Source organism: Scomber japonicus, chromosome 19 (genome assembly GCF_027409825.1).
Source record: "Scomber japonicus isolate fScoJap1 chromosome 19, fScoJap1.pri, whole genome shotgun sequence".
Taxonomy (NCBI): Eukaryota; Metazoa; Chordata; class Actinopteri; order Scombriformes; family Scombridae; genus Scomber; species Scomber japonicus.
In genome coordinates, this window is record NC_070596.1 from 3,101,082 (window position 1) to 3,113,433 (window position 12,352).

Here is a 12,352-nt window from a genome sequence, read left to right on the forward strand (position 1 = left end):
TTTCAAAGTATCTGGTTTTGGGTTCAGGTTCTGGTGTAGTCATTTTATTCAATACTGAGATATTTCTCTCTGATTGCACCCATTGTCTCGTAGCAGCACATCTGTAACACACTGATACCAGACAATAATACTCTTAATGTTCTTAATACTATCTTTGTGTCAGAAATCCCTGCTTCTGTTTTGACACCTCATTTTATGTCAGGATAGGTCAAACTCATATCCTCTGCTACATAAGAGTTAATACAGTTCCATGTTTATCCAAAACATATCTAACAAACATTATTTCTCAGCCTAATATCCCACAATTCTGCTGAGTATCAAACATCCACTACTTCCTTCCAGACACTGTGTTGCTTGACTATAAAGAAAAAGCAGGACTGTTATGGCCAGTTGTGTTTCCAGAGCACTGGTGGCAACATCTCCCCTCCTAAAATAGATGGGCTTTGTGGCATAAAGCAGCTCGGGTGCTGTTTAATGGTGCTTTAGGCAATTCTGGGATGTGTGCTGTCCAACTGTCAGTGGATGGGAGAGGTAGTAGGATGTAGGTCATAACTGTTTACTATAAAATTCATAGTTTGATAGTTAAATATTTCTGAAAAGTGATATTTTCAAGTCTCAAAATATTCAACTGTATTCTGATAATGCATCTTATTAATAAACTGATAATGAATTGAATAAAAAAAGGTAGTGGAGTACAAGTATAATATTTTCTGTATAATTTAAAAGCATAAAGTAGAAAATAGAACTGAAATGTTAAAGTTATACAACCATCATGACAAGTGACATATATTTACATGTAATAAAAAATGTATATGGTCAAAGCTTTGTGTGTGTGTGTGTGGGGGGGGGGGGGGGGGGGGGGGGTGTAGTGGGGGAGTTAATGGGCTCATGACCTACTATCAGAATCATCTTTATTGGCCAAATATGTTTCAATACAAGTCATTAACCCTGGTTTAGTGACTCTCAATACATAACACAACAACATTCACAAAGAATGACTAAATATTGATGATACTATATCATTTCTATAATCCAGTGAACCACAATGAGTCAGAAAGCAAATCATTGTATTTTTGTCTAAAGAAAAGAGGGAAAACAGAGAGACTGACATTATTCTGCATAATAAAAACAATATATAGCCCACTTAACATAATTATAGGGAAATAACCTGCTTCTCCTGCTATTATAGCTCAAAGCAGCAATAATATCAACTCTGTAATCATTTGGTATGCCTTACAAACAATGTTCTGATCCTCACTAAACAAAAGCAGCAAAATGATAAATCATCATTTTCATGCTAAAATGTTCAAGCAGTATATCAGGCTATATGTGTGGTGGGTTAATATGCATGTTGACTATAAGTTCAAGTTACTACACGTTCTGAATAAATGCAGAAGTAGAAGCATAGAGTTTACCAAAAGTGGCACTTTTCTTAGAATGGTAAAAACGAATCAAATAAGTCTTGCACATTTAAGTTCTGCAGTCAATACTTAGAAACAACATCAAACAGACAAACACAAAAGCTGTCAAATGATTGAGCGTACAAAACATCGTGATGAGTTGAACAGTAAGAGCTCATTGAACAGTCCCATCCTTTAGAAAGCTTTACCTTATCTATGAGGAATAAGCGATCCTGCCGTGGCTCATGGATCCGTCCTGTGGTGCTGATGCTGATGGTGATATATTTATATATGTCCAGTTGTTGATAATGAAAAGTAACGCTGTTGTCCTCCTGAGACACACAACACATTAAGATGAACACATTAAAGCGCTGTGTATAGCAGTGTGTAGTCTGGGTGAGCGTCTCATCCACACTGACTAACTTTTCCCATTCTCAAAAAACTGGCCGGACTGCTGCCGTGACGTCACCAGCCTCTCCACCAATGACTGCCCATCACCGTTTGTGTACGGTGTACAATGTCTATCATTTATTTGTTTCACTGAGCTCTATAGACTTTTAATCTATGTATGACTTAGAAAAAAAGACAAATGTTTCCAGTTACACTCGATACATTTTGACTGAAATGACTCATTGTACAAATCCAAAATGTCTCATTATTGATTGTTTTGATAGAACAGATATGGGTCAGACTGATTTTCACTGTGTTTCAGGAGATAACTGACAATTTCTCACAAGATTAAACTTAATTTTATAAATTTGTGTCATTTAAAAGTAGCCTCAAAATAAAATTTAATAGCCTATTTATATTTGTATTGTGCTTCCACAAAAACCAGATTGCCAACTGTGCAATGCCGACAGCTGCCACAGATTCCCAGACCCCCAGGGACCCACTATTCCCAGCTTCAGTGTATGTAAATTGTTTTTGGGAACTGAAAAGTTGTTTGAAAGTCTGCACCACTTAAAACAGTATCAAGTAATGTGGCTCCTGCATTTTTACATATCACGGTGGCCCTGCTTGCCAGGAGGCCATATATCCAAACCTAGTTTTAAGGCTCAAGCAAGAGATTCATTCTGACAAAATAACTCAAAAAATGAACTCAAGATCCTCTGGTTGCAGATGGAAGCTCCTGAGAAAGCTAGTAAGTGCTCTCTCAATAAATAAGAATTATTATTTTTGTTATCTCGATTAGAGTTTGTTCTCATGGTGCATATTCCTAAATCAATCTGTATTCTGTCAAATTAGCACAAAAAAAACTGACCCACAGAAAACCTGTAAGTTATTCCAAAAAAATACAAAAAAGATCAATAGTTTGAAGAAGTGTTGATAGTGTTTATGTAAGAGTGCTTACTGCAAACACAATTAACTTGAAAATATAGTCATGTTGGTAGTACAGCATGAGGACATTAACTGATACAATAATCCAGTATTATTGTTGTTTTAATGACTTTTTAACCACATTTGTATGGGTATGGTAACCCCCTGGTTATGGCAGTGTCCACCCTGTTGTTTAGATACAAAACACAATATTCCTAAAATCCACACAGTTTATGGAATAATAGCATCCCGGGGCCCATATTGTATTTATTCTAAATTATTGATTTAAAATAGGCATGCTTGGAATGCTCAACACACTTGGTTTTGAAAGCAACCCTGCTAATATGAAACATGGACATGTTTTGCTTGGGCTTCACTTTAATGTCACTTTGACTTTGCTGCCACCAGCTGGTAAAGCAGTTCTCCACAACCCAAAATCAAGCTTCTGGCTGCTCAAAATGACCCTAGTTAGACATACAACCACTAACAACCCGTAAGACATTTCCTGCAGTGGACAGAAGGTCTATATGTTGGGCACCACAAAGGAAATTTAGCTTTTTGCTGTTTTATTCCTGACAATTTTATCAGGAGATCAGGATTGGTCCTGAACGACAATAATATATAAACGGCCACTTCATGACAGACTTGGAACAAATATAGATCTAGATCACTTTTAAACAAAAACATATTGCAAAGAATAAATAGTTGTCTGCTTTTTGAGCAAAACTTTAGTAATAGCTTCATGGAAATATGCTTTTATTCTGAAGAGATCTATCCGGAATTGTAACCAGAATACTACTGATAATGGCTGTAGGGTTCTAATACTTTACCAGACCATTATTATCATGTAGTTATTTTAAATTCATTTGCTGTTGTTGTTTTTAAGGGAAGAATACCACTGAACATCAGTCAGTTTATGATTCCTCTTAATCTGGAGAGAGGAAGCTTTTATTTTGTAAAAGAAAAAAACGATCGGAAGTGTCTATTTGATTTATTAGTTTGTTAATTAGCCTTCAAAATAAAATGACTAATGCCCTACCGTTATTCTTAATATCAAGTAGAACAATTATTATTTCGATTATTTATTTATTTTTCATTTGTGTTTAGTTATTTGGATGTTGTATGAAAATTAATTAAATTAAAATGAAAGCTTTCAGTTGTTGACTGATGTATGTTCAGATAAATTGCAACAGATCAATTTTATTCTGAAAAAAGAGAAAGCTGACTGGAAGCCTTGTTCTTGATAACGGACACAGACACAACATGATGACAAGTTACCTCATCAAGACACGGACACAAATTATGAAGCCAGTGTGAAGTTGATATAAAAACAAGCGTTTGACAGTTGGCGGAAGGTCGGGCGGATTAACGGGAGCAGGACGTGACTGCTGCTGGACGACGACGTGTTAGTGACATTAAGACTAGCTAATTTTAGAGAAGCGCAGTGCTAACAAATAGCCATCAGGCTGCAGAGAAATAACCTAATAAAAACCTAACAGGCCACTTCCTGAGACATCTAAAAGATTCAACTCGACGTCGAACCAGAATGGGACCGTGGACAGTTTCTAATGGGACAGGCGAGCTTTGAGGATGGGACTGACTGTTCTGAAGGGAAAACGTCTTTCTAGCCGCTTGAACTATGCTAGCAGAAATGGAAAGTGTATTTTTCCACATCTGGTAGGAAACCAATAATGCTGTACAGAGATGTTGGATGCCCATACACGTCAGCAGCTCCACACACAACGACAGCATTCATACATTTACACTCCATTCACCGCACAGCTCAACTCCAACGCTATTTAAACAGCCATGGCTCTCAAATCGAGGAGACCGTGGACGACCGTGATTTTCGGCGTCTTTCTCGGGTTCACTGCGTCGTCTTGGCTCATTGTTCCTCAGGTTCTGGAAAGTAAAAGGAAGAAATCTCCAGTGTGTGCTTACTACGGTGACTCTGCCGTCCGCAAAGTACCTGAGATCCTCGGGAATCCCGCGGCTGTAAAACATGAGGACGGCCCGCAGCGGAGTGAGGAGGAAGAGCGGATGTTGAATGCCGGGAACAGTAGCGGAGATAACAGCAGACCTATAACCCGGCCCAAGCATTTCCTCTTTGTCGGTGTGATGACAGCTAAAAAGTACCTGGGGACTCGCGCAGTGGCCGCGTACAACACATGGTCGCATTCCATACCGGGGAAGGTGGAGTTTTTCTCCAGCGAGGGCTCTGGCACCATCCGCCTGCCCGTCCCCATCCCCGTGGTGTCTCTGGCAGGTGTAGACGACTCCTACCCGCCACAGAAGAAGTCATTCATGATGCTGAAGTACATCCACGACCACTACCTGGATAAATATGAGTGGTTCATGCGGGCAGATGACGATGTTTATATAAGAGGTGATTCAGGCAGTGGAGTGTGTGTTTGTCAGTGTGAGGGGAAACAGAGCCCACTGAACAACTTCAATTCATAATTCATGAGACATATATTAATACAGATAGAGAAGGTTTTCGGTTTGAATTCTATTTGTAAGGAGATCATTATGCTGGTGTAGTCCAAAATAAATGGACTGAATGAATGATAATGGAGTTTTTAAATTCTTAATATTGTTAATGTTGTCAATCAAAACATGCCAACTCTTAGCAGAAGTTAAACCACATTTGAATGATTACTAACACACAGGCAAAGTGCTTTGTTCTGGCACGCTACACCCTCAGGGGTGTGTGATAAGTGCCCCCCCTCCTCATTGTAAACATCATCATAGTTTACAGGCCCACCTCCTGCTTCAGTTTAGAACTATGGTAATCATTATAGTCACAGTTTGTTTGTGGACTGAAGAATTGTTAGTGATGTTCTGTGTGCAGCTACTTTCAGTTAGACTTGCAAAACTGGTCAAACTAGCGGTTTGTCTCCACTCTGTCTGGTTGACTTTGTTGCGGTGTTTCACATCTCAACTTTGGTGTTATTGCTGTGAATAGAACTAGTCCAGTGAAAATAACCAAGTTTTAATAAGGTTTATTCATCCTTTAAATATTTTAAGACTGGGAACCCTAATACAGTACAGCCATGGCATTGAAGCAGAAGCTGACTCCTTATTTTCAGTACAAAATTTTTGAGTGAAGTAAATATGTATACAAGTTTCACATCTTACCCATCCCAGGATGACTTTATGTAATTTTTCCCACTTCACCCTCCACCAGGTGAGAAGCTGGAGTTGTTCCTGCGGTCACTGAACAGCAGTAAGCCTCTTTACCTGGGCCAGACAGGCCTTGGCATGGCGGAGGAGTTGGGTAGGCTGGCTCTAGAACCTGGAGAGAACTTCTGCATGGGCGGTCCAGGGATGATCTTCAGCAGAGAGGTGCTCCGCAGGATGGTGCCTCACATCAGCACCTGTCTCAGGGAGATGTACACCACCCATGAGGATGTGGAAGTGGGCCGCTGTGTGAGGCGCTTTGGCGGAACACAATGTGTGTGGTCATATGAGGTATGGATTGAGTCAGTCTGCTTTTTGTTCTTGCAAATTTCCATCAGTAGCAATGTTTCTAGAATATATAGAGGAAACTTGATCAGTTCTGTGGAAATCCAGGTGTTAATTATGGTAAATCTTTTGGGCTCATAAGAGTTAAACAATTTCCAACTGAAGGTTTTCAGCGTTAATATTGTTAGAGACTTCATTACAAAAAACAGTAAGGAAGACATTTTATTTTATCATGGAGGTCTTATTTGGTGATCATGACAAAGTCATCCTACTTTATATCAGTGCTTTATGGGAGGGTTGATTAGTTTTATTGCGTGTGAAGAGTGTTTGAAGGCTGTTCTTCAGCAGACACATTTCCAGTTTAATTTCAAGTTGTTTTGTTGACATTTTTGATGTTTTATAAGTATATTGAATACATGTGTGCATCTCACTGACAGTGTTGGGGAATGTTACTTTTAAAAGTAAGTAATTACATTACAAAGTAAGTAGTTACATTCCAGCATCACCTTCTGAGAACAGTAAGTGGTTAGAGTACTTTAGTGTTACTTTGTGATTCCTCATGTAGTTTTAGTCCAGACCTCCTTTAAATATAATGAATGTACCAAGTCTGACCCCTCATCTGTAAATCTTTACACTAATAGCAGGAATGCCACACAATGTTCCATTTACAGTCTTTATTGGACTAAAGTAGCTTCTCAAACGTATGCTCACATACAAGTTATAAAACTACATTTATTCATTTCAAATCACATACCTGAATACAGATTATAAACACATAAATACTTTTCATCACTGCAACAGAGCAACACACACAACTTACAGGTTACTGTAATGCTCTTGCCTTTATTTCCTCCCATGAATTCAAAATAATGTGAATATTTCCACAAAGTGAAAACTGTCCCTTCTGCCATCTTGCTCTTTTAGAAAACTTAATTTAACAACTGATTACTTAAATTGCAGACCGAACGTGTTAGGTTACTTGTTATATCAAAGTCTACTAAGTAACACGTTCCCCCCACTGCTCATTGATGATTGATGTGTAAACAGACTCTGTCTGTAGTGTACTGCTCACACAGTGCAAAGACTTTAACTATATTGGTGAGTAAAGCACTGTCTGTGGTTAATCTGTAATGAAAAGAACAGTTTTCATTAAATGCTGTTAGTTTAGTTTGATCAAGGAGGCACAAGGTAAAATGAGTCAATAGTGTTATTTGTACTGGTACCTGTATAAGATCCATCCTCTTTTTGCAACTCTTTCCATAGATGCAGCAGCTCTTCTATGAGAACTATGAACAAAACAAGAAAGGTTTCATTGAAGAACTTCACAGTAGCAAGATCCACAATGCCATTACGCTCCACCCAAACAAAAGGCCTGCCTACCAGTACCGACTCCACAGCTTCATGCTGAGCCGTGAGATCTCAAGGCTCCGTTACCACACCATTATGCTCCACCGCGAAGGCCTGACTATGACTCAGCTCAGTGATACAGAGGTGCTATGGGAGGACCAACAGCTGGGAGCCCCACCTTCCTACATGCGCTATCAGCCCAGTGAGAGAAATGATGTCATTGAGTGGGATTTCCTGACTCGCCGCCATATTTATTCTGCTGTAGAGAACAAGATGGCCCGCCAAAACCTTGGGAACTCACTGCGGACTGCACTAGAAGACATTATACTCCAGGTCATGGAAATGATTAATGAAAATTCTAAAGCACGTGGCCGCGTAATTGACTTTAAAGAGATCCAGTATGGCTACTACAGAGTGGATCCAATGCATGGAGCAGAGTACATCTTAGACTTACTGCTTCTGTACAAGAAACATAAGGGACGTAAAATAACGGTGCCTGTGAGGCGGCACGCTTACCTTCAGCAGTCCTTTAGCCGACCCTTCTTTACCGAAGCTGAAGAGTTAGATGTGGCTGAACTCGTGGCTGCCATCAATTCTGAATCCCAATCCCTGTCATTCCTATCCAACTCTCTGAAGTTCTTATCACCTTTCCAGTTCTATGAGTCAACCAGGGAAATGTGGGAGCAAAGCCCGAGGAAGGTGAACATCCTCGTCCCACTGTCCGGTCGCTATGAAACCTTTGTCCGCTTTATGGAGAACTTTGAGAAAGTGTGTTTGATACCCAAACAAAATGTAAAGCTCACTGTCATTCTGGTGAACAATGAGAGTAATCTGAACAGAGGAAAACACGCTCAGTTAATCAAAGACTACTACAAGAAGTATCCCAAAGCCGACCTGTCCGTGATTCCCATGACAGGAAACTTTTCACGAGGGCTTGCTTTAGAGCTGGGCTCCTCACAGCTCGATAATGACACGCTACTCTTCTTCTGCGACGTCGATCTCATCTTTAGTGGTGACGCCTTGCAACGCTGCAGAGACAATACTGTGCAAGGACACCAGGTCTATTTCCCAATTGTGTTTAGTCAGTACAACCCCAAGATAGTGTATGGTGAGAAGGGCCCAAGAGAAAACAAATTTGTGCTGACCAAGAAAGGTGGTTTCTGGCGAGATTATGGCTTTGGAATCACCTGTGTTTTCAAGAGTGACCTGCTAAAAGCCGGAGGATTCGACACGTCAATCCTAGGGTGGGGACTGGAAGATGTCGACTTGTTCACTAAAGTCATTAATTCTGGTTTAAAAGTGTTACGCAGTCAAGAACCTGGAATTGTTCATATTTATCACCCTGTCCACTGTAACTCTAGTCTTGAGCAGAAGCAACACAAAATGTGCCTTGGTTCAAAAGCAAGTACATACGCATCGTCAATGCAGTTAGCAGAGATGTGGCTGGAGAAACACATAGAGGTCGGCTATAACAGAACTTCATCCTGACATTCTAGTCCATCTGAATTTCCCCTTGCAAGTTTACCTCAGTTCTGCTTGAATGCAGACAGAAATGGACTGTGTGTGTTTGTGTGAGTGTGCTTTAGTGTGACTGTGGATTAGACATCCTTTGATAGGAAAATTTGACCCAGAAAGGATCCTAAACTGTCCTCTGCAAAACAGAGATGGACTTAACCAATTAGAACCAGGAGGGTCTAAACCAGAAGTGACCTGACCGCAGGTAGACCAGAACAAAGTCAAACATTTCTTCAACTAATCTGATGAAAGTCTGTATAAAACAAAGTATCTGCCACCTTATCCATTTCCAAACCTGTTGATTGAATACAAATAGGCTGTTGATTGGTACATTCAACATTGTACATTTCACTTCATTGAGTTATTATTTTCTGTGCCAGTGGACATACATGTGGGTGTTGGGAGTAGAATGGTTTTAATTTAAAGTCTGTGTAAAGTAAGAATAAATATGTGTTCTGAGTTTGACATACCACAGAAAAGTGTGTTGTTAACCACCCTGCCAAATTTGAATGATTAAAAAAATCAGGCGAGGCTGCCGAGTTCACTGAAACCCCGCCCCCTACCAAGTGTCACCTGTCAATCAAAGTCACAACCTCTACCAGAAACATGGATGGTACAGCTCTTTCTGCTGCTAGCTTGGCGGCTAACTCGGCTAACTGGCTAACTGTAGACTGTATTGGTAGTAGTGTTAGATGTAGTAACAATAACTGGCCACTAGGCAGGTTAACCACTGAGGAGAGCGGACTCTCGGTCTTATATAGTAGGGGAGTACCTGTGTTTGCAGACTCAGAAAATCAGGAAAAATGAGCGAGAAACAGTTTAAGGCTCTATCTCCACAATTCAGTACTGCATAGTTATCAGCCTTTTCACATGTTTTCTGTAACCATTTTCCAACATGTATAATATGTTTAGAAGTAAATCAATTAATTAATTGACTTTACACGGACTTTAAGGCTAGAGATGGGCTTAACTCTAATGCTCTACCAGTGTCATTTTTAGACTTATACAGACTGTGGCTACTTTAAAGGAGTATCTACTCAAGTTTAATAAATGACCCAAAGAACAAGCTAAATCACCCAAAATACCTGACAGGTGATTTCAAGTAATATGTTATCACGGCAGGAAATTAAATCAAGGGGGAAATAGACATTGTAGTTGAATCATAGGGATGTTAAAGGTTACACAACGTGCTTTAATGTGTTGCAGGTTTCAATGCTGAGAAGGTCTGTGTCTCAGTTCATCAGTAAATTGAATACTTTGTTACTCTGCTCTTCATTACAGAAGTGATTGTGGAATGTGTCTGGCTGTTGCAACATGAGCAGCATTGTCTGCTATGTTACTCAATTTATATATGTGTGTGAGTGAGTGAGTGAGAAAGAGAGGGAGTTGGTCCGCTTTAATTCACTTCCTTAATCTACCTAAATCTTCCAGACAGTTTTTAGAAACTCCCTCCTGCAGACCTGAAGGCTGGTGGCTGTATTTGCTGTTCCTGCCAAGATAATGTTATTAGAGTTAGAGCAATTACTCTAATTTCCACTCACAAGTCAACATGTTGTCTATCTGACCTATAGTAGCCATCATTGTTTACCTTGCTGTTATGAATGCCAAACCATGGAGATTCAGCAGTCCACTACACTCTGCCAGTGATAGAAATGTAACTCTAGTGGACAGCTAATGGAATGTTTACAAGGTGCATGGCAGTTAGAATGAGTACAGCATTTGCCTAAAAAGTTGTGAGATTGAAGCAAATGCCTAAATCCTGTTTGTAAGCCTGATTTTATTTGATACATTTAGATGAGTTGTTTTTTTTAACCAGGTCAAAAGACATCCAGAAATCAAGCTTAAAACTGGGATCAGTTTGATTTGATTATATACAAATATAATACATGACTGTATTTCAATATGTAGATAAAGGGTCTTCTTCATAATGACATACAATATTAGAAACCCTTTTGAAATAACGGTTATATATAACCAAGATGCCTAAAAAACTAAATTGACAAGGTTTTAATGTGGATGTCTAGATGAAATCATAAGATCAGTGTTCACTTCACTGAGAGACTGAACTGCTGTGTGTGACTGCACAGTTATGCCTTACAAGTAGTGTACAATCTAGTTTACTGTGAGACCAGTGTGTGGGACTAATCTTTCAAACTGGTCAGCCAATTATGGTGAGAGGAAATCTAGTGTCAAAGATATTAAGAGTGGGCAGTGCCACAGTGAGTGCCATCCATTTGATTCCACAGCTGCTGTATCTGCTCAATCTAGCTGAAAAAACAAAAATGCCAGCAAAGTTATTTTACAACCTAAATGAAGAATAAGAGTGCACTAATTTATATAAAAGTATGTGCAGCATGTGCTTATGTAATCTGGATGTTGGATCACCATCACAAAACAATGGTCTGTTAGCAAAGGTAACTGTGGCTGATCATTCATTAGCTGTTTGGCCGGTTTACAAAAAAGTATATTTTGCATCCTGGATTTCAGTCTGGATTTATTATTTGGGATTGTAATGGACTCAAAGGTCTGTACCCCAGACCTGGTTTGAGTGGGGTCAGGCCCTCTGGTGTTACCGCTGGTACAACTATGGTGCAATTTTAGTGTATGTGTGTGTCATTCCATTGTACAGTATCTTCCAAAGGACACGCTTGGCCTAAGCAAAACTTGTTTTCTTCATTGCTTTTCCTGGACTGTAATTCATTGTTTATTATATTTGCTTGTAAATCTGTCATAGTTATTATGACGTTTATACTTCTGCCTCAGGACCGCATATTAACATCCAGCGCAATGCAGCCTTTTACTTTAACCAATATGGTATAACCAACGGCCCATTGTGAAAGATCTGGTAATCACAGCAAACTTGCAACAGCTATGAAGTAACCTGTGCTATGGAAGTGTACTCAAACCACCATGACATTAACAAATCTGCTGCTTCTACTTTTTTTTTTTTAATTTTCTACTTTTTTTTAAGCTTAATTTACTTTACACACTATAAGATATTTTCATATTTTGAATTGTTACATTCCAGATTATTCTGAACTTGTTTCTTGTAATATTGATCCCAGCAAGAAACTGCAAATATTTGTGGCATGGTGGCAGCAGCTGTAGTTTTCTAGAGCTCTCAATTGTACACATCTACAGTTTATTTTTAGCAATACAAAAAATAAGTAACAGCAATGGAGTGTGATTGTACAGCAAATAGCTGCTGAATTTATGGTTGGTAATCATGTAATTGGAACATTTACCTGTAAAATATCAGATTACCTTCACCATAACAATTTTTATGGTTAAAAAAAGAAGTGAAAGCT

General features: G+C 39.3%; 1 protein-coding gene across 1 annotated transcript; it reads left to right on the plus strand.

The window, feature by feature from the left end:
• Positions 1-4,024: 4,024 nt before the first annotated feature.
• chsy3 (chondroitin sulfate synthase 3) lies at positions 4,025-9,604 on the plus strand. The gene is made up of 3 exons (XM_053340001.1): positions 4,025-5,103; positions 5,905-6,188; positions 7,446-9,604. Exons 1-3 carry the CDS (start codon positions 4,527-4,529, stop codon positions 9,015-9,017), a joined length of 2,433 nt encoding a protein of 810 aa, XP_053195976.1. The 5' UTR covers positions 4,025-4,526; the 3' UTR covers positions 9,018-9,604.
• The last annotated feature ends 2,748 nt before the right edge of the window (positions 9,605-12,352 follow it).

Excerpts from the sequence above, each read along its gene's own strand:
- chsy3 (XM_053340001.1), top strand. The coding sequence starts at position 4,527 with ATGGCTCTCAAATCGAGGAGACCGTGGACGACCGTGATTTTCGGCGTC. Across the intron at positions 5,104-5,904 it reads TGACGATGTTTATATAAGAG|GTGAGAAGCTGGAGTTGTTC; the intron begins GTGATTCAGGCA and ends ACCCTCCACCAG. Across the intron at positions 6,189-7,445 it reads AATGTGTGTGGTCATATGAG|ATGCAGCAGCTCTTCTATGA; the intron begins GTATGGATTGAG and ends CTCTTTCCATAG.